The following is a 23,133-nucleotide window of genomic DNA, read 5'->3' as shown; positions in this document are numbered from 1 at the left end:
GAAATAAAATGGAAAATGAACATGCCATAAAGAAAATGAGCAAAGCACAATGTTATTAAGACTGAGGTGACGACGCAAGGCTAGAGAGCCCAGAGACAGCTCCACACAGGGGCAAACACTGAAATGACTGAACGATCGTTCCTGGTCAGTGTGGGCTCAATGAGTGGTGCCTGCAGAAGGTATCCAGAATTTACAAAGAATTCCCATGAATCAATAAACAAAAAGCTAAGCAACTGTACAGAAAAGCAGGCAGAAGACATGAACAAGAGCTATACAAAAAGAGAATAATAAACATGAAAAGATACTCAACCTTAGTAGTCATCAGGAAAATTGCAAATTAAAATTACAATGACATACCATTAAATATTCACCTGATGGCCAAAAACGTTAAAAATCAACCCATACAAACATTGACAAGGTTGGGAATAGCGGGAACTCTCATATGTCATTAGACTCTTATCAGCTATCAGGGTTTGACCAAAGAGAGCACATGACCTTACCACAGGGCTTCATGGGAAGAAGGACTCGCAGGAAAGATGCCTTTTGGGGTAGGTATAGAGTCAGTTGAGGCCCAGGGCATTGGGGGTTTGCAACAAGGTGGAGGCAGGAGAATGGGGGTGGAGGGTGGCAGCATGGGGCATTCTTGGAGAGCATGAAGGTACCGGGTACCTGTGGGGTGGGGGCTCAGCACTGAGTGGGGAGGTGGTGACGAGGCCCAGAAATCTAACTTGCCTCATTTACAAGTTTGTCCCTTACCAGTTCCACTATCAGTGGTGAGTCAAGAGTGGCTGCTGGTATTTTTGTTACCTGCTTCTGCATGCTCCAGGCTGCTGTGACAAAGGACATTTCGAGGAAACCTACTTAGACGCATTTGTGGTACTGGTCCTACAAGACTGCTGTGAACATGCAATAACTGAGTATATATAAAAAAACCGAGTCTAGAGCTTGGCACTAGCAGGTGCTGCACTACCAAAGTTTGAGTGATGATGGCGATGATCATGATGGTAAAGCCGGTGATTTCCTGGCACAGTTTGGCACAGAGAAGTAATGAGGCTGGGAAGTACCAAGAGAAAAAAGAACAACCCTCGTAACAAATGACACCACCACGAAAATATCCTCAAAGCATGCAAGTCTGACTTCCAGGTCCCCGAGTTAAAACCATCGGCAAGGTGGCTCAGCTGTCACAAGAGGCTCATCTCGTGGCCCTGCACACCCGGGTGCCTAGGAAACGGGAACAAATCATATCAGCCCAGCCGTGGGGGCTCTGCGTTGTCACCCAGTGAGTAAAATCTCAAAACCGATAGAGCCCAATATGGTTTGGATGTTCGTGCCCTCAAAGCTCATGCGGAAATGGGATTCCCAGTGTTGGAGGTGGGGCCTGGCGGGAGGGGGCTGGAGCATGGGGGCAGATCCCTCCTGAATGGCTTAGAGCCATCCCCTGTTGATGAGCGAGTTCTCGCTCTGTTAGTTCACACGAGATCCGGCTGTTTCAAAGAGTATGGGACCTCCCCCTTCTCTCTCTCGCACCCTCTGTTGCCCTGTGACACGCCTGCTCCCCCTTCACCTTCCATCATGATTAGAAGCTGCCTGAGGTCTCACCAGAAGCAGATGCCGGCACCACGCTTCCCGTACAGCCTGTGGAACTGTGAGCCAAAAATAAACCTTTCTCCTTAGAAATTACCCTGCCTCAGGTATTTCTTTGCAGCGAGACAAGAACGGCCTACCACATTCCTTTGGAGTATTGCTTGCAACTGGACTGCCCTGGCCTCAACAGGACAGCGGGAGTTCATGCTCTGGATCTCAGGCTTTGGAGCTTCTGGCTCCAGTCATTTTCTACTCAAACGTATATAGCAAGAAGGCTCGGCCTGATGGGATTTTGTCATATGCACTCACAACTTCAGAGACAGTTTGAAATGTGTCAGCAACCCCTTTCCTATTGTGGATCCTGGGCCTGGACACGTGGCTGGCACCGCTGTCCTCCAGATTCCGCAGGGAAACACCGGCCCCACCGTCTGGCCCTGTGCAATGGTGCACTGAGGTTTGTTTCACCTGCATCTCTGGTGGCCTACAGGCATTCACGTCCCTTTCCTCATGGAGGAACAAGACGGAGGACAGTGGGTTGAATGTGAGGTTGGCCAGGCTGGCCTGAGATGAAAGCTCAGCTGCCTCTGGACACACAGAGTCTATTTTCAGTGTATTAGAGGATGCTGGCTCGGGTCAAACTTGACAATCAAGAAGGCAACGGGAAGTTCTGGTTTACAAACTTGGGTTCGCTGGTACCACGTGCTAAGCAACTTAGCTGTGAGGTTGGTCATATCCTAAGTGGGAACACCCATGTGCTGGGGTCTATATTATACTATGAAAGGCACACAAAAAATCCTGGAAGACACTTTACATCATCGTCATCATTCTCAGAGCTCTTCAGTGTATCAAATGCCTTCATCTGCACGATCTCATTCACTCCTCATGATAGGCTGTCTGCCTGTCTGCAGACAGGCCTCTGCATTTTACAGATGGAGCCTCGGGACTCTCAGGTCACACAGGCAGCAGGCGAGGAGCTGGGGCTGGAACTCAGGTCCCCCCAGTCTGATCTGTGTGCTTTTCCGCACACATCATCCAGGGGTTGATGTGGGGACTGAACGGGAAGGTGCTAGAGCCCGACTGTGTTTGAATCCTAGGGAAGGCGCTGGGGCCCGACTGTTTGAATCCTAGGGAAGGCGCTGGAGCCCGACCGTGTTTGAATCCCAGGGAAGGCGCTGGAGCCCGACCGTGTTTGAATCCTAGGGAAGGCGCTGGAGCCTGACTGTGTTTGAATCCTAGCTTACGAGTATTGTGCATGGGACGGGGGCTCCTTGTGTCTGTTTCTTCATCTATAAAATAGGAGTAATCACAGCATTTATCCCCGGGGTTGACGTGAGGGTGAAAAGAGAATCCTCGTCCTGCAGAGAGACTGGGCTCACCCTGGCAAACACTCACACGCTGGCAGCTCTGCGAGGCTTGTTGCTTTTGTACAATGCCCATGACTCCAAGACCACGTGGAGAGGTCCCTGGACAGAGAACTCAGCGCTCAAAGGCGGACTCTGACTCCAACCACAAGGCTTTTACAGGAATCATCACTTCTTTTCATTCACAGACTATAGGCTCAAATGAAGGACTCTGGTGAAAAAAAACCCTTGGCTTTTGGAAAGGTCAAACTGAATGGTGTTTCAAGGTGGCTATTACCTTTTTCCCCAAGGATATTGTCAAGCAGGGGCCGTTTCATGATTCCAGCAAGAAATCAAGCCAAGAAGCTTTGCTTTTTCAGAATGCAACTGTCAAACAGGCCACCGTGGGTGAGCTCTGGGCTGCGGATTCCGCCGGTTCCCTCGAGTGGGTCAAGACTGAATGACTCAGAAGAGGGACATGCCAGCAGGCAGGGTCCTGGGCTTGAAAACAGAGAAACTCCCATCTCACTCACTCACAATGGTCTTGCAAAACGTTCATTTGAACAGCTGATGAAACTCCATCCACACATAGCCTAAGTGTCCTTGGCACCAGGCACATGGTCTTCTAGATGTAGCTCAAAATTAGGGAGTTCAGTATGATATCAAATGGTAGGCTGCCATCCCAAACCTGGGGACATGAACCAGTGAAGGCCTTTCCTTAGAGCTCTAATGCATGCCCAGAGCTTCCCTGTACTTATATCCTTAGGGCACCAGCGCCAAATCCATGTGATAAATGACTATTACAAACAGGTAGTTTCAGTAACTCAAGCTTTGGGGTAAATTCTATGACATATTTGCTTCTGCCAAGTTCTAGACACGTGGAGAGTTGTAGCACTAAATGGGAATCTATACCTGCATCTTGCATTTATTATTATTGCCATAGAAAAAATACTCACAAATGACTTGCTGGAACTTTTTTTCTGAGATGGAGTCTCGCTCTGTCGCCCAGGCTGGAGTGCAATGGCGCGATCTCAGCTCACTGCAACCTCTACCTCCCTGGTTCAAGCGATTCTCCTGCCTCAGCCTCACAAGTAGCTGAGATTACAAGCATGTGCCACCACGCCTGGCATTTTTTTTTTTTTTGTATTTTTAGTAGATATTGGGTTTTGCCATGTTGGTCAGTCTGGTTTTAAACTCTCGACCTCAAATGATCTGCCCTCCTTGGGCTCCCAAAATGTTGGGATTATAGGCATGAGCCACTGCGCCCGGCCTACCTCCTGGAACTGCTTACCTCTTTCCTTGAATGTACTTGATAATGTGACTTTTAACTGCTTTATGCCTTGCACTCTAATTTGTGTACTGTTTTCCTCTGTCCTACTGGTGCACAAGCTCTCTGCATCAGCCCTAATGCTTAGACTAGTACTGTATATTTTCTAGATGCTTGATAAATTTGTCAAAATAACCCGGCAGAGCAAATATATTTTTGCTATTTGATCTGGCTCAGAAAATAGGGTTATAGCTTCAGTGCCTCTTCTCATCCTAAACAGGCGACAACACCACAAAACATACACCTTATCCTAGTTTAGAATGGGGCTCCGATGGCCACAGGAAGCCTGCGGGCACAAGGTGTCCTCTGGGAAGCTGGGCAGGCTACCACAGAGTTGAAGGTGGGTGTCAGACTCATATCTATTACTAAAGATGCAGGGTTTAGATCAGGCTGGTTTCATTCAGACTAGTGCAAAATCATAAGGAAGCTGAAGAACAAGATTCCATCATCACTATTTTTTTGAGACAGGGTCTTGCTCTGTTCCCCAGGCTGGGGGGCAGTGGCATGATCATAGCTGACTGCAGCCTCAACCTCCCAGGCTCACGCAATCCTCCCACCTGTGCCTGCCGAGTAGCTGGGACTATAGACACACGCCACTATGCCTGGCTAATATATTTTTTAATTTTTTTTTGTACAGATGGTATCTCACTATGTTGCCCAGGCTAGTCTTGAATTTGGGCTCAAGTGATCCTCCTGCCTTGGCTTCCTGAAGTGCTGGGATTACAAGTGTGAGCCACTGCGTGTGGCCTCCATCATTATCTTGATGAGCTCATATGATAGGAGAGATGTATGTAAACAAATATTTAAAATAGAAGTGCCTACATTAAAATACCTACAGAATGCCATTGAGATGGAAGACGGGAACTTTCCTGGAGCAGAGAATTAGGAGGGAGAGAGGAGATCAAAGAAGGCTTGAGAGGGGAGATAATACTTGAGATCAGCCTCAAAGAATAAGCAGGAAGGAATCCAAGAATTTTTATTATTATTAATGGAAAACTGATTGGCCTGGCGCGGTGGCTCCCACCTGTAATCCCAGCATTTTCGGAGGCCAAGGCAGGTGGATTGCTTGAGCTCAGGATTTCGAGGCCAGCCTAGGAAACATGGTAAAACCCTGTCTCTACAAAAAATACACACTATTAGCCAGGCATGGTGGTGTGCACCCGTAGTCCCAGCTACATGGGAGGCTGAGGTGGGAGGCTCACTGGAGCCTGGGGGTGCAGTGAGCCTTGTTTGTGTCATTGCACTCCAGTCTGGGTGACGGAGTGACACCCTGTCTCAAAATGAAAACTCATAATGTAACTGACCATATTAAATGATTAATAGAGGAACCAAGTGAGCATCTCATTAGATGCAGAGATAGGTTCAATTAACTTCAACCATCAGTATTTAAAAACTTGTTAGAAATCCACCAACAGAAGAATATTTTGCAATATCCAAATGGAAAAATCATACAGCAATGAAGATTAAGACCCTGTAGCTGTGTACATCAAGATGGATCTCAAAAATGAAATACTGATCAAAAGAAGGTATAGAAGGGCATAGAAGAGAGTATGATTTCATTTGCGTAACGTTCAACAGCAGACAAAACTAAACAGTATGTTTTGCGGGGGGGACATACACTTATGTGATAAAACTTGTTTTTTTTTTTGTTTTTTTGAGACGGAGTCTCTCTCTGTTGCCCGGGCTGGAGTGCAGTGGCCGGATCTCAGCTCGCTGCAAGCTCCGCCTCCCGGGTTTACGCCATTCTCCTGCCTCAGCCTCCCGAGTAGCTGGGACTACAGGCGCCCGCCACCTCGCCCGGCTAGCTTTTTGTATTTTTTAGAGACGGGGTTTCACCGTGTTAGCCAGGATGATCTCGATCTCCTGACCTCGTGATCCGCCCGTCTCGGCCTCCCAAAGTGCTGGGATTACAGGCTTGAGCCACCGCGCCCGGCCGATAAAACTTGTAAGACAAGCCAGGGCATCAAAAACAGAAAATTCGGCACTGTGGTCACCTCTGGAACAGGCAGGAGGGTGACGGAAGGCAGACGATCACACAAGAGCACCTAAGCTAGTGAAATGTTCTATTTCCTAACCCGGGTGGTGGCACACAGATTTTTTGTCATTCTATAGACTGAGCAGATGTGTTTCTACATCTGTATATGCAACACATCTTACAATCAAAACATGCCAAAGACATAAGAAGAATCTCACAAATGGAGGAGGAGCTCCAGTGCGGTACTGGAATAGGGTATGTTCTTGGTAACTATTGATTGAATGAATGAATGAATGAATGAGTGAATGAACAGCCACTGGAAGCAGAAGAAACAGCATCGGCAAAGCACGTGACTGTGAGAGGGTGTGGGGTGTTAAATCATCTCCATGCAGTTTCTGTGGTCAGAAAGGTGGGTGTGGCCCAAATTTGGAAGAGCTCCATAGGCCACAAAAGGGTTTCAACTACCCTGTAGCCAACAGGAAGCCACTGAAGGTTTTAAAGGCTAAGAGACATCAGCTTTGCATTTTAAAGGGCCTTCTGGCAGCTATGTGGAGTGCAAAGAAAACAAAAATCCCGTCTTCACCAAAAAGAGTTCTCGTAAGGAAACAGTGGATATGGCAGGTGCCCTTAACGAAGGGAGCAGTGAACTTTGTTCAGGAAACGATATAAAAATAACTTCAGTGTACACAGCAATTGCAATTAGTTCTCAGCATGGATTTCATGCTCAGGGATGACACAGTCTCATGGCAGAAACAACCCTTGATAAGTGGTTTGAAAGACAGCAACGCGGTGTTTGACAGACAGACACATTTGACCCTCAGAAAAATTGGCATGTCAGGGCACAAAACTAAAAAATATGTATGCTTATAAGTGGGAGGCTGCCAAATCTAGAAATGCCCCCAAGTTTTCATTGATCTCATCAGTAGGGAGTGAAAAGAAAGAATAGTGAGGATAAAAAGAAACAGCAACTGTGGCCATTACCCTAAAGAACAGAATATCATAAAGTCTCTTAGAAGCCTGCTATTCCTCAAACCACCTCTACTTCTTTGGTTCTCCCTTTGTCATATCAAAATGAAATTCAGCTCTGTTTTAGTTACAAAATTACTAGGTACATTAGACGATTTGATACAACTTAACTTCTCCACAAATGTAACTATTCAAAAATTGTTCAATTACACATGAAATGAATTATCACCTCATTTGCATGAACAAAAAAAAAATCTGTTAATGCTCAATTGGGCCTGAACCAGTTGTGAAACAGGTGAGAATTTATGGCTGGATACTCTGACTGAAGCTCTATTAATGTTCAAGACAGGTTTTTAATGAATTAATCCCCAACTCATTTATATGCTCCATCCTGTCCAATGCCTAATTGTGTCTAAATCAAGCCATCCTTGAATAATCACAGCCCCCCTGTGGGTGCCCAAGGGCGTCTCAGGCTCTCTGCACTGTCCCTGGACTAACCTAAAGCCCTCCTTCTTTGGCTGCTTTCTTTCTGGTTACGACACAACTTGTGATACGATGATTAGTCATCATTAAAGATCACACTTCACTGTGGATTCGGAGTCTTCATTTGGCTTAGTGGTTTGTCATGATTTGTGTTGGATCATCTCTATATCAAAGCAGGGAATGACAGAACAGGGAATGACAGAACGACTCAGGCGTTTAGAGGACTGACTGTGGCAAACTCGAAGACACAGATGAGCGTGAGTAGAGAATGAGTGGGACTCCAGTAGGACAGAGCTTGAGAGTCACCGCTCTGGCCAGAGAGCCCTCGTGACATTCCTCGGCACCACCAGGCCCCTTCTTCCCTTAGTGCCGACTCAGCGCTGATGCGCGTATATCACCAGTCACCTGGTGCTCAGTGTCTGTATCCCTGCTACACTGTAAGTTGCCCAAGAATGGAGATCATCCGTTCTATCCCTGGTGTTTATTGTAGGGACCCAATGCATATTTTTGAATGAATGAGTAAATGAATCAATGGAAAACTTAGATTTCTGCTATACATTTCTCAGAGTATTTTCTCTGTATGTTTGGTGACCTCAATGAGGCTTATCATAGAACCAGTTCCTGAAATTCCTCCCCAGTTCTTTGGGGCCAGAATCTACCTTGCTGATGAGAACAGGACTGAGGTCTACGGATGACAGAGTGAAGTGTTACGAGTCACGTGGGGTGTGAGATGTAAAGTGAAATTTATATCAGAGTTGGCCTTGACAATCTCTTTGAATGAAAACCATTCTTTCACTAAGTCCAACACAGACAAGTTTTACTTCAGCATTAAAAACATGCCACCTCTCTAACTGCACACCACAAGTACTCGGCTTGCATTCAAAGTACTCGGCCGTATGGAAAAGGAGTATCTTTAAATATTCGAATCACGCTGCAGTCACTGGGATACACAGATACAACTGGGGGTGCAGCAGCATCAGAACCCCGCCACCCCTGACTCATTCTCAGGCCCACTGGACTGTTTGAGGGCGGAGTCCTTTGCCTCTTACATCATGACTTCACTTTCGTGCAGAGCCTTTAGACTTCTCTTAAGTCAAGTATCTGTATCAGGCAGCCACGCTGTGTGTTAGGCACACAAACTCTTGTTGAATAAATGCATGAGGGTTCATTTCAATAGATGGTAATTATAATCCACTTGGCTTAAAAAAAAAAAAAAAAAAAAAAGAATCCATACTTTCAAAGAATGCACAGAAGATAGGATGGTGGCAGAATCACGTGGGCTACACGATTCTGAAAGATGATAAAACAGTGACCTTTCTGCCTTTGAAGCAGGTCTCTCTGTCTATCACAGACATCGTCTCCACGGAACCTACAGTATGTTTCTGAGGTGGACAAGGAGTAAGAACGATTGGGATTTTGCTGATGGAGAAATGAAAAGCTCGGGGAGGGCGTCTGAGTGTGTGAGGTTAGCCGTGGCAGGGGCACTAGGACCCATGTCGCCTGGCCCCAGCTCAGCACTAGCTCTACCACGCAGGCTGCAATCCATCTCTTTAGAAAGCACAGCGATTCCACCACACGTACTTCTCTGGGAGCTCAGTCTGAAGAAACTTCCCAAATTCCAGCTGAGAGGTTGATCATCTTATCTGCCAATTGTGGAATTTCCCAGAGCTTCTATTCTTAGCCACATGTTTGAGGAAAAGCTCATGATCTCAACTCGCCAGCCCTGCCATCATTCTCACCTCTCGCTTATCTCTTCCCTACCTTTCTTGTACTCAGCAAAGCTTCAAGGCACAGCCTGGGTGGTAACCTCTCCCGCTCCGACCTGAACCTATTCACTCAGGAAGGCGGCTGCATACCCCGGAGGGGCGGGAGATGGAAGCTGTCTTATCAGTGGGCTGTGCCCAGTGTCTGCTTCTCCACTGTGGGAAATGGTGGCGCTTCTCCTGCAGGAGCTGCCCCAGATAGATCAGGAGGCCTTCGTGGGGGTCCTGGAGCCAGAGAGAGCCTGGTGGAGTCCGGCCGTTTCTCCCATGAGTGCGGCGTGGGAAGGGGCTCCATGAACTGTCAGGCTTTTTCACGAGAAAGATTATAATTTTGTTTTGTTTTTTTAAGGCTCATTAAATAGGCTGAGACTTTCTGAGAGGACACCCTCCATTGGCGGTACCCAGAACATGGGAGCCAGACTGTCAGGCCCCACTGACAGCCACTTCCTGAGGTTAGGACGCCTTCTCATCTACCTGGAGCCCCGCACACGTTCCAAGTCAGGAGCGTCTCGTTGGTTGTTACATTCTTTTTAATTTTATTTTTTGCCCCCTCTCTCCGCCCCTGCTCATTAAATTCTTACCTGGTATTTTTGATTTAGCCCTGACAAGTAGCTTGGGTCCTGAAAGGAAGATTTCTTTCCCTTTTTTTCCTTTTGTATTTGACATTCTTCATTGCCATGGGTATCTAGCCATCGGCCTGGCTTAGCAATCACAGAAACAGATGAATGTATGAATTGGCTACCGTCAGCCCTGCCCCTCGGGTCGGTGCATTCATTCATTCATTCACTTAGAGGCAGGGTCTTGCTCTGTTGTCCAGGCTGGAGTGCAGTGACATGATCATAGCTTACTGCAGCCTCAACCTCCTGGGTTCGAGCGATCCTTCCACCTCAGCCTCCCAAGTAGCTTGGACTACAGGTGTGAGCCACCATGCCCAGCTAGTTTTTAAATTTTTTTTGTGGAGATGAGGTCTCCTTATGTTGCTCAGACTGGTCTCCAACTCCTGGGCTCAAGTGATCCTCCTGCCTAGGCCTTCCAAAGTGCTCAGAGCCACTGTGCCTGGCCTGTGCTTTTACTTATAATCAACTACACATGTGCAAGCTTTGCAGGTATGTTTGATCTTCTGTTGTACCCCATTTGTTATTGCAACAAATGTTGACTGAGCACCACAATATTCCAGAAACTGTACTCGGTGGGGGTGATAAGCTGGGAGGCAGTGAGGCCCTGTTGCCTATTAGCTGTGTGAACTTGGACAAGATACTCAACCTTTCTGTGTCTCAGTTTCCCCATCTGTGATGCTAGTATGATTATTACAGTACCTACGTCACAGGTGGTCAGAATTAAATATCCATAAGGCATTTAGCACAGCTTGTGAGACGCAGTAAGAACAACGCCCGAGCTGTGGGGTTCACAACGTGAAATACTGTCCCCGGGGGCTCATTTATGCACCGTGCTAACTACCTTCAGTGTAGCTGAAATGCAAGGAAATAAGTACTAGACATCCTTTTCTCCTCCTCCCTATGGTCCAGCAAGTCCAGGAATTAGGAACTTCTACCCCTTTAGCAAGATCGAGACAGAGTTCCTGCTCTCAGCTCTGCCCTTCTATTCACTTCCTCCAAGGGAGGAAGGAAGAAGGTCTGACTGCTGAGGCTGGTGAACGTGAGCCTGGGTGTGACAGCTGGCACCGTCTCTCTGTCCTTCCCCTGCAGGCCACGCCATTCTCTCCCCCACTCAGGCTATGGGGGTTGAGGAAGGGGCTGTCTACCCTTTCCTCCTCTGCTAGGATTAGCAGGGTTTTAATTCCCAATCATCCTCTTGTATCTATTTGATCACTGGTTCAGAATTCGGAAAGAGTTTAATAATAACCTCAGACATTAGACACAAAGGAAGATAAACTTGAAAAGCCAAAAGGGAAAGGAAGACGCCTTCCGATTTCTAGACACCAGGCCTGAGATCGTTACGTCCCGTTATGCCACAGCAGCTGCTGCAATGGACAGACAAAAACATGAGCTGTGGCTTTGCTGCCAAGAGATGACGACAGAGCTGGGACCTGATCTTGTTCCCAATTCAGTGAAGCTCTGAGAGGGGCTAGAGCATGGTCCTCTTGAGAATGAAAAGGACGAGGTGTAGAGTTCATGTGTCAAACCAGCGGCTGAACAACCAAAGCTTGAACCCAGGGCTCGTGACCGCAGCCAATACCCAGAAGGTGTCACTTCTCTCTGAGTGACTGGCGTGGTTCTCTAATGAGCCTGCCAGAATTAATTTAGTGGCAGCTTCTGCCTCAACTCTTAAGAAAATAATAACAACCTCTTGAGATTTCTATAGCTAAATATGAAGATATCGCTAGCCAAGGAAGCAAACAGAGCTAAGAGGGAAAAATAAAAGCAAGTGAGAATGCTAAAAATCTCATAGAAAAGGGACTTCGATGTCCCAGTGACATTCTGAACTCACGTTCTCTGCATCCTAACAGTCATTAAAATGTATAAAAATGGGTATTTCTAAAGCAGCAATACTAAGAATTATCATTGCTGCAGTTGCCTGGCAACCTGAGACTTTGGTTATTTTATTTCTAAACAGGGAGTGCTCTAAACTGGTATCTGGAGTTTGTGCAAATAGTTCTAAATTGATATTCTCCCTGTAAATCAGGAGGAGATAATACAGCATTAATATACATTTAAAGGAGGTTAAATATGCATATGTCTCTCTGTCTCTCTCACACACACAGACACACACACACAAAGATTCTTACATGACCGTCTCCCTGTTTCATGCTATCTTAAACAAATCTGGAGAACTGATACTCCTTTGCATTTTTCCTGACAAATATCTACTTAATTTCACGGTATATCTAAGTAACATACATCCAAGTCCGGAGGAAGAGCCTTTCCTCTCCTGTGTGAGATGGGAATTGAACGCTGTGGCTCCGCACTCCCTAACCTTTTGACCTTTTTGGCACCAGGGACAGGTTTCGTGGAAGACGATTTCTCCATGGACCCAATGGGAGTAGGGAATGGTTTTGGGAGGAAACTGCTCCACCTCAGATCATCAGGCATTAGATTCTCACAAGGAGCGCACAAGCTAGATCCCTCACACGCACAGTTCACAACAGCACGACGTTCCTATGAGAATCCAGTGCCACTCATCAAGCAGGAGGCGGCACTCAGGCGGTCGTGCTCCCCCACTGCTCACCTCCTGCTGTGCAGGCCGGTTCCTAACAGGCCAGGGACCTGTACCAGTCTGTGGCCTGGGGATTGGGATCCCGCTCTAGCTAACAGCAATCTTGAGCCCCTTTGCCCAGCTTCCCAGACCTTGAGTACCGGGTTTCCAGTTCTGAGAAAGCAGAGACTCAGCCCAAATGTCCATGGACTCTAGGAAGAAGCGCTTCTCCAGGCAAGGGAGGGGAATGTCCGCATCCGCCAGAGAGGCTCGTCCTGAACTTCCTGCCAGTGCTGGGCCTGCTGCCACACGTGCGACCCGCAGGTGCCAGCACCCCACCCTCTCTGGATGAGAAGAGGCGCTTGCATTTTGAAAAAGCTGCCTCTACTTATGAAGTGTCATTTCCTTTCAAGTCACTGACTTGAACCTGAGCTTCTAGTGCTGCCTGCTGCTTTGAATGAACTGCTGTGCTCCGATGCTACAAGCTTCAAGATGACCTTGGTTCCTGACTCCTCACTGGAGCCTTAGGAGGAAAAGAGTTCCCTTTATAGCCCCTGAGGGTGGGCGTCCTCATCGCTTTTGTGGAACACGGGCTTCTGGAAGTGGATGCTGCCTGCGGTGTTTGCTTGTGGCCTGCAGCTTCGGGATCCACCACAGAGAGGAGGAGGCGAGCTCAGCACAGCTGCTGAGACCCAAAGTGCCTCAGTGACTGATCTCAACAAACAAGGATTAGGTCTGGATCTGAACCATAGACCAAACCCGTAAGGGGGAGGTGCCGCGACGGATGGCTACGTAGCCATCATTTCCACGACGGGATGGCTATGTAGCACCATTTTTCAAGATGACTGGGAGAAGCATCTCAGACAGGCACAACATGAGAGGGCCACAGAATGACTTTCATGAGTTCTTGTTAAAGGGCAGCCAAGACATTAGCAACTAGCTGTTGTTTAGAAACAGTGTTTAGAAACACCGAGTTGGCAAATAAGCAAACAGGCCATATGACCCATTAAGAATTCCTTCTCCATATGGAGTAGCAGTTATAAATGAAGGTAAATGCTTCAGGGCTTGCAGGAGCCCTGCGTGAAAGGTGTGGTTTCTAAGAGTCCGTGCCCTTTGCAAGGCAACATCTAAGAGAACCAGAAATTCTATTTTTGAGAGAAGTGGGTCGCGGTTAGAATCCGAGTCTCGAAAGGCTGCGGTCCTTCAGATGAGCTGGGACATAACACCCTTTAGCCGAAGCTCAGTTCACCCCGACAGATCCTTGTGGCAATTCTTCTGGGGGCCAACTCCTGTGGGATGTGCCTGAAACACTGGGTTTTGGCCTGAGAAGTCATTTCAATGCTTCTGCCTATTTTTTCTTATCCATTAAATGGGAAGACTCCTAGCACCTTGGTGCCCAAGAGTGGTAAGGAACAGCAAATGACTGTACCGAATAAAGAAGATTTGCAAATGCACTGTCAAAATGCTCAAACGAGGGCAGGGTTCCCTAGATGTGGAGGCTCTCAAAAATTAGAGCGTAATTTGTGCAGCCTGTCAGTGCAGAACTGTTGAGGGGCTGGATCCCTTGGTGGTCTCCCTGCCTTTCCTGCATGCTTTTCTGAATGGTGCCACTGTTTAGGGCCGACTTATGGCACCTGGACTGGCCGGCAAGCCTGTGCCGTGCAATGTGCCTGTGCCATGTAATGGCTGAGGTTGGAAACCTGCTCCACGTCTCTTGCATCTTCAAGCGCAATATCATTTGCAAAGTCAGACCCATTCAGCGCACATGGAGGGTGCCTGTGGGAATGCCTGGGATGGGTAATGAATCCAAACTCACTTTCCGGCTTTGCTCACATGACAAATAGCCTGGTAAAATGATGAAGAGGAATGAAGACAGGCTACAGCCCCTCTGTGCACATTCCAGTGAATTTCCCAGAGCAAGCACGAGTAACGCAGGTTCCAAGCACAGAGGTGTCTGGGGAGACAAATGGAGAGGTAGTGGGGTGTCTGTGTTTTGGGGGTAGGGGAAGGAAGAGAAGATGGAATTTGGTTTTCTATCTTTGTTTCTATTTTTCTTCCCCCGTAAGTGAGCAGGAGGAGTAACAGGAAACCGCAAGGGCAGGAAACTTCCGTTCTCTAAGGAACCCATTGCAAAGACAAGGTGTGACACCCTGAGGGTGTTTAGTATGCTAACAAAATGCTGCATAATGTGGCTTCAGAGCGCCGATGGAACTGGTACCAGAAATCTGGGCCTTCCTGCTGTGCTGGGCTCCCCTGCCGTGTGGAGCAAAGGCAGCTCCTTTAGAGAGCTTGATGAGAAGGGGGCGTGGGTCTGCAGCTCTGAACTGTCAAGGCCTCTGAAGCTGTGAAAAGGGAGGCAGTTTGATCCCGCCACCCACTGGCCGGGTGATTTGAGTAAATCTTCACCTTATCTTTCTGTACCTCAAAAGAAGACAGTTTCTAGTTGATGAATCACTTTGTAAATGTAAATTTGCAGATGCTAAATACTGAATCTAGGCTGTGGCCCAGATTCAGAGAAAACATGACAGCAAGGGTCTTTTTAAGATCATGCACAGTAAAGGGCATTAAGGACACTGAGGGGTGGCAGAACAAATGCACCGGCCAATGGATGTTTCTGGGAGGACAGTGCTGGCTGGACAGCCAGGCCGCCATGTTTCCGGCACCAGGCAACCCAGCAAGGTCTCGCTGAGGTGTGTTAGGCAGGGCAGGGCAAGGACAGCTGGTGAGTCTATACTCACGCCATCAACAGCTCAACCAGGCCACGGGACAGCTCCAGGACTGGGTCTTCTGCTGACACCGCATGGATGCTAGTCTGTGCTTGAGACCCAGAAACACTTTAATGATCACTCTCTCGGTGCCACAGTAGAAGGAAGGGGACTCCTGGAATGAAGGCAGGCAGCTGTCTGCAGGGACTGGTGAGTGCAGGTGTCTCCCAGGAGCGCAGGTGGCCCGGTGGTAGGGCCAGCATGTTAAAAATATGCTTAATTAACAAGAGGCTTGAACAATTCATACAAATTTTTTCTTTTTTCTTTTTTCTTTTTTTTTTTGAGACAGGGTCTCACTCTGTTGCCCAGGCTGGTGCAGTAGCATGATCTCAACTCACTGCAGCCTCTGCCTCCTGGGCTCAAGTGACCCTTCCACCTCAGCCTCCCAAGCAGCTGGGACTACAGGCATGCAACACCATGCCTGGCTGATTTTTGTATTTTTGTAGAGAAGGGTTTTTGCCATGTGGCCCAGGCTGGTCTCGAACTACTGGGCTCAAGCAATCCTCCTGCCTCAGCCTCCCAAAGTGCTGGAAATACAGGTGTGAGCCACCACTCTGGGCCATAAAAACAATTTTTAATGTTTCCCTCCTCATTTATAATAAAACCCAACTCTAAGTTACTTTAAATTAAAAATAGTTTCATGTTTACATGCATCTATGTTCTCACCATCAATTCAACAACTATTTATAGAAATCATAAAAGCATGTCGCCCTGCAGAAACAGTGGAAAATCTTTAAGTAAAATATGTAATCGATGACCTCCTAACAAGGTGCAATCTGGAATTTTATTTACACCATGATCTATGAAGTTATGACATTAACAGGCATGATTCTCATTTTATGGAAACCAGTAAAGGCCAGTAACTCTTCCCTTCATCTCCAACTCCAATGGTTGCCCTCCCCTGCCCTTTCTCCCCACCAGTTGAATTTATTCAACTACAGAAATGACATCAAATGAAACTCTATAATTCTTCAACTTAACAATTTTTTCCTATAGAAAAGTGTTGTTACAAGAGCTGGGAACACCATTTCTGGGTTTATCCAACTAGGATTCCAAATTTCTAGAAATGAGATGGACAGGATTGTAACCACCATTTAAGCTCCTAAAGTCGGTCCATAGGGTTGAGGGAAAGAAAAACTCCAGCACTCATCCTGAATCTCGGTCATTATAGAATACACTGCTCGACCTTTTCCTCCCACACAAGTAACTTAGGTTTTGTAGGATTTTTACAGATAAAACCATGAATCCACATACAGTTAGTTAATCCTCATGGCAACTCTGTAAGGTCAGTGTTTTTTTCCCTTTAAATAGGTGAGGATAGGCTTGACCAGATAGGTGTTACCAGACTTTCATCATAGGTTATTGGCCATAGTGTCCTAAATTCTACAATAAACTTTTATACATGTTTTATCATTTTGAGCCTTATATTTCTGTGATGTAAGTAACATGTATAGCTTTAGCCCTCATTTTAGGAAGAATGAAGGTTCATGCAGCTAGTGAGAGGCTTAGCTGGGCCTTGGCAGAAGCCCGGACAGCCAGTCAATGGCCCGCCACCACACGGTCCAATGAGAACGCTTAGTTGGGGTGATGGTGGTGGAGTGGCTTTGTCTCTGCCAGACATAGGAGCGGCTGTAATTTAATTGTCTTGGAGCAGCAATAAAGAGACAGGAAGGATCCTGGAAGTGACTAAACATTTGCATGGGAAGGCGGTGCTAATTCTCCCAGCTTTCTAAACTCCCTAGATGGGGCTGCCAGATAAAATACATGACACCAGGAGTGTCCCACGCAATGTTGGGGTGCATACTTACAATACAACCTTATTTGTTGGTTATCTGAAATTCGAATTTGCCTGGATATCCTATATTTGTTTGGTTGAGTCTGGTGGCCCTACCCCTAAGGGTAAGCCAGTCTTCCACCCTCATTCTCATCACTATGAAACAGGCGCATCTTTCTCATGGTGACAATGGCCCACCCCCTTCAGTTGTGAGTGGAGAACGCGACTGAGATAATTTCCTATTTTCCTCTAATTTGAGTAGCCTCAAGTTAGAACTGGAATAGATTTAAGTATTTCCAAAAGTTCTGAATTTGGGAGATCATGCATTACACAACTGTTAGCTAAGGCTGGTCTCTGGCACTGAACTTAGAATGGGGTCCAGGCTGTCCTTCTGTGGTACACCTCTCCCCAGATGGCACTAAGCCAAGCGTCCCACACCATGCTTACCCCCACCACATTCTTTGAGTAGAAGAGTCACTTACTTGTATGGAATGTGTTTGCTGCCATTGACGAGAGCCAGGATGACATTGCCCAGAGCAGATAGCGAGAGGCACAGTCCTGAGCCTCCTTCTCGATTTTTGCTAAGAGCTTTCACACAGCTGCCAAGATCAATGAGATGCAGGCGGCTGCGACCTCCAGACACTGCCACATAAGAGAAGATAAAAGAGAAATGGTTAAGTTCTGACAAACACTCATCTGTTCTTCATGTAGCTCCTTGGGAAACCTGAGGAAAAATGAAAAGGGGGAGTAAAAGGTTGAAGTTCACGACCTACTAGGAAACCCCAGCAAAATCATGCTGGGGTTGCAAATAGCATTGGTCCTCTTAAATTCTTTTCACCACACACCACTGACCTTCTAAAGTCTACTGACAGTCACACTACAGATAAATGAATTCAAATAATTCTTGCAGGTTGAACTGAATGAGATTTTGGAGAAAATAAATGTCTAATTATAGGAGGCTACATTTCTACCTAAATGCCATTTGAACAGCAGAATTCTGAAACTCATCAAGTTAAAACCTGAATGGCTCACGAGTGATTACCAGCTTTGGTTGATCATTATACAGAACCCAACCTAAAGCTCAGCCAGGAATCAGGTTGCAAACCAAAGGCAAAAATCAGGAAGAAATAACAACCAGGTGCAGAGACCGGGAAGACCCAAATATTTGCTGAGTATCTGCCAAGTGCCAGGTGCTGTACAAACATCAGCCTCATTCAATTCCCATGATAAAATCATAAGCTACATACTATTATCCTTTCTGTATTGATGAGAAAATAACAGTTCAGAAAGGTGAAGTAACTTGCCCATGAGTACTTCTGCTGCCAAAGTACAGGGAGACCAAGGTGGCAACAATTTACAAGACAGAGTACAGCAGAGGAAAGAACTCTAGAGATTTGCAGAAGGTCCGTCAAGGGTTCAACTGAGTGCTGGTCAGCACATCTGATATAGTTTGGATGTGTGTGTGCTCCAAATCTCATGTTGAAATGTGATCCTCAATGGTGGAGATGGGTTGTCCACCCCCATGACCTGAACACCTCCCAGCAGGTTCCAGCACTGAGAATCACAGGCCTGGTGTTGAAATGTGATCCTCAGTGTTGGAGATGGGGCCTGGTGGGAGGTGTTTGGGTCTTGGGGGTGGAACCCTCGTGAACAGCTTAGTGCCCTTCCCATGGTAATGAGTGAGTTCTTGCTCTTTAACTTCATGCAAAAGCTAGTTGTTTAAAAGAGGCTGGCACCTGCCCCCTTCTCTCTCCTGCTCTCTCCTGCCGTGTGACATGCCGGCTCTCCTTTCACCTTCCACCATCATCGTCAGCATCCTGAGGCCTCACCAGAAGCAGATGCTGGGGCCATGCTTCTTATATAGCTTGCAGAACTGTGAGCAGAATAAGCCTCTTTATAAATCACCCAGCCTCAGGTATCCTGTTACAGCAATGCAAAAGGGACTAACACAACATTCATGTGAGAAAACTATTCAAGGCTCAGAAATTAACCACTTAAGAAGATTGGAGATCGTTTAATTTTACATATATTATTCACAAAGCCAGGAATCGTGCCACTTCCTAACAGCCAGCCAGGAAAACTTCACGATTCACGGGGCATCGGGTTGAACACCCAGAAGTATTTTCCATACTTAGCCACAGACTGAGCACTGACCTGATCCCATCTAACACATATTAAAAGCAAAACAAAAAAAATGATCAAACTGTTTCCAAGTAACACAACTGCATTCTAAAACAAAGCTTAAGAATATTTACAAAGTAAAGACTTGGGAAAATGAAACCCATAATGAAGAGATCATTGAAACCAACTTAGAATTAGCATAGATGTTAGAATTGACAGAAGCAGCTATTTATTAAAACAGTTATTTCATCTGTATCTCAGACGTTCAAAAAGTTAAGTAGAAACATGGAATATATATTTAAAAAGACACAAAACTATCGAGACCATCCTGGCTAACACAGTGAAACCTGTCTCTACTAAAAATAAAAAAAATTAGCTGGGTGTGGTGGTATGTGCCTGTAGTCCCAGCTACTTGGGAAGCTGAGGCAGGAGAATGGTGTGAACCCAGGAGGCGGAGCTTGCAGTGAGCCGAGATTGTGCCACTGCACAATTTGCTCTGCCTAGGTGGCAGAGCAAGACTCTGTCTCAAAAAAAAAAAAAAAAAGACACAAAACTGAACCTCTAGAGAGAAAAACTACAATGTGTGAGATAAAAAAATACTAGATGAGATGAATGGCAGAGTAGATATTGCAGAATGAAAAATCAGCAAATTTGAAGATCTAGCAATAAAACTATTCAGAATAAAGTATACAGGGGAAAAAACAACAACAAATAAAAAACAGGAAAAAAAGAGCTGTAGGACAACTTCAAGTGTCTGCTATGTGTTATTGGGGTCCCTAAAGGAGAAGACACAGAGTGTGCTACAAATAAAACATTTGAGAAAAATAATGGCTAAAAATTCCCCACATTTAATGAATCATAAACCCATGTATCCAAGAAGCTAAGTGAGCCCCAAGCACGAATGAAGAAACTATATCAAGGCATATCATAACCAAACTGCCCAAAACCAGTGATATAAAGAAAAATCTTGAAAAGAGCCAGAGGGAAAAAAGCACATTACATATAAAGGAACAAAGGACAAGGATGATGGCAGATTTCTCATTGGAAATAATACAGGTGAGAAGACAGTGGAGCAATGTTTTTAAAATACTAAAAACTGTCAAGTTAAAAATATACGCCCAGCAAAAGTATCATTCCAAAACAAAAGGGAAATAAAGATATTTTTAGACTTAAAAATCCTAAAAGAATTCACCATAAGCAAAAACACCAGGAATACAGACGAAGGAAGGAAGAGCTTTGGAAATGATAACCACATGGGTAAATATGTAATTTTTATTACTTTAAATCTCTTTGAAAGATTATTAAAACAAAAATCACAATGTAATGTGTGAGTAACATGTAAAATTAAAATGTTTGATAGCAATAACACAAAAGTCAGAGGGGAGAAATGGAAGTATACTATTGTAAGGTTTTTATTCCTTATATAAGTGGTATAATATCACTTTAAATTAAATTGTGGTAACTTAAACATGTATGTTACAAACGCTAAAGCAATAATGAAACAATAAAAGTAATAGCTAATAAACCCACAAAAGATAGAAATTAGAATGTTTAATAAATAAATCCAAAAGAAGGCAGAAAAAAAAGAGCACAAAGATCAGATGGGACAAACAGAAAACAGAAAAGTAATATTTTGAACCAAACTATATCAATAATCACATGAAATTGAAATAGTCTACAATACCCTTATTAAAAGGCAAAAATCGTCAGATTGGATAAAAAAGTGAGGCACTACTATATGCTTCCTATGAGAAATGCACTTCAAATAGAAATAAACAATAGTTTAAACGTGTGAGTGTGGATAAGGCAAACAGTAACCAGGAGAGTTGGAATCTACCAGTATTAGACAAAAGAGACTGAAGACAAAGACCCATCCCATTTGTGCGAAGACCTGCGGGGAGGCATGTCCAGCACCTCCTGCTGCAGTCATGGAATATCCTACTGATGCAGTGTCCTCCTGGGAAAGACACACCTTCAGATACAAGACTGGGCTCTCTAGCTTTTGTCCCACAGCAGATCCCAAGGGGGCCCAGTCACAGCTCCAGACCCTCCCTCTGCCATCAGATAACTATTCTATCTGTACAGGAATTTGCTGGGTGACACACACCCCTCTGAACTGAGACTGAGCCCTTCAGTATCTGTCCCACAGCAGATCCCAAGGGGGCCCAGATTCTGCTCTAGCTCCTCCTGCTGATAGTTGGGGAACTATCCTGTCTGTGCAGGGATTTACTAGAAGATGCATGCCCATTTGAGCCAATGTTGCAGGTATGCCAGCCTCCGTCCTTTTTTTTTTGAGACGGAATCTCACTCTGTCCCCCAGGCTGGAGTGCAGTGGTGCAATCTCGGCTCACCGCAAGCTCTGCCTCCCGGGTTCACGCCATTCTCCTGCCTCAGCCTCCTGTGTGGCTGGGACTACAGGCTCCTGGCCAGCCTCCATCTTATAGCAGATGGTGAGGAGGCCCGGTCTTGGCGTTAGCTCCTCCTGTTATGGGTAAGAAACTACTCCACTTGTGCAGAGACTTGCTGAGTAACACATGCCTGTCTCAGCCAATGAGAAAGGCCCATCAGCCTCCTCCTCACAGCAGATCCTGAAGGGGTCTAGTCTCAACTTCTGCCTCTCTTGCTATAGTTGGGGACCCAGCCTACCTGTGCAGAGGCCTGCTGGGGAGTATCCTGGTCTGGGACACACCTGTGCAGAGGCCTGTGGGGATGTACACTGGTCTGGGACACTAGGACAGTCTTCAAGATTCAGGTCCCTGGCGGCCAGTGTTCCCACATAACACAAGTCCTGTCCTTGGATCTTCCCCAGGTCCGTTTGGCCCAGAAAGCCATTGTGAGACTCACAGCAAGCCTGGGAATAGAGTATCCTCTAATGCTGAGATGACTGTGGTGATCACAGATAGGGAACATAATAGTCAGTGGGCTTAGAATCCCTGGAAGACCCTCTGAAGAGGTGCAGGCACAAACAAAGCCAGACTAGGAAGACTAAAATATTTAATATCTCAATGTGTAGCTATCATCATACTTCAAGCATCAAGAACATTCAGGGAAATACGATGTCAAAGGGACAAAGTAAGGCACCAAGACTGGCCCTAAAGTGATGAAAATGTGTGATCTCTCAAACAAATAATTAAAAACAGTAGTTTTAAGGAAGCTCAGTGAACCTCAAGAAAGCTCAGAGAAACGTCTCAGAGAAAGTTCAGAGAAAAATTTAAAAAATAAATAGAAATCCTGGAGCTAAAAAATTCAATAAATGAAATGAAAAATGCAATAGAGCATAGCAGAGGAATTGATCAAAAAGAAGAAAGGATCAGTGAGCTCAAAGACAGACTATTTGAAAACACACAGTCAGAAGAGAAAAAAAAAAGATGAAGAAATGAACAAAGCTTTTGGGACCTATGGACCAACATCAAAAAAGCAAATATTTGGGTTAGTGGAGTTAGAGAACTGAGAAAGACAAGAGGTAGCAAGCTTATTCAAAGAAATAACACAGGCCAAGCGCGGTGGCTCAAGCCTGTAATCCCAGCACTTTGGGAGGCCGAGGCGGGTGGATCACGAGGTCAGGAGATCGAGAACATCCTGGCTAACACAATGAAACCCCATCTCTACTAAAAAGTACAAAAAACTAGCCGGGCGAGGTGGCGGGCGCCTGTAGTCCCAGCTACTCGGGAGGCGGAGGCAGGAGAATGTCGTGAACCCGGGAGGCGGAGCTTGCAGTGAGCCGAGATCCAGCCACTGCACTCCAGCCTGGGCCACAGAGCAAGACTCTGTCTCAAAAAAAAAAAAAAAAAAAAAAAGAAATAACACAGAACTTTCCAAACCTAGAGAAAAATATAAATATCCAAGAACATGAAGGTCAAAAGTCACCAATCAGATTAAACC

At 45.9% G+C, this 23,133-nt stretch overlaps 1 protein-coding gene across 1 annotated transcript in view; it reads right to left on the bottom strand.

Annotated features, from left to right (window-relative positions):
* The window catches only part of KIF26B (kinesin family member 26B), a 558,166-nt gene that overhangs the window by 42,487 nt on the left and 492,546 nt on the right, over positions 1-23,133 (bottom strand). The window contains exon 10 of the mRNA XM_025392049.1: positions 17,613-17,772. Within this exon, the coding sequence (XP_025247834.1) occupies positions 17,613-17,772 (160 nt within the window). The remainder of the gene's footprint in view (positions 1-17,612; positions 17,773-23,133) is intronic.

Source organism: Theropithecus gelada, chromosome 1, assembly GCF_003255815.1.
Source record: "Theropithecus gelada isolate Dixy chromosome 1, Tgel_1.0, whole genome shotgun sequence".
NCBI classification, from domain to species: Eukaryota; Metazoa; Chordata; class Mammalia; order Primates; family Cercopithecidae; genus Theropithecus; species Theropithecus gelada.
The sequence above is the reverse complement of the archived record's forward strand: the minus strand, read 5'-3'. Positions and strand labels throughout refer to the sequence as shown.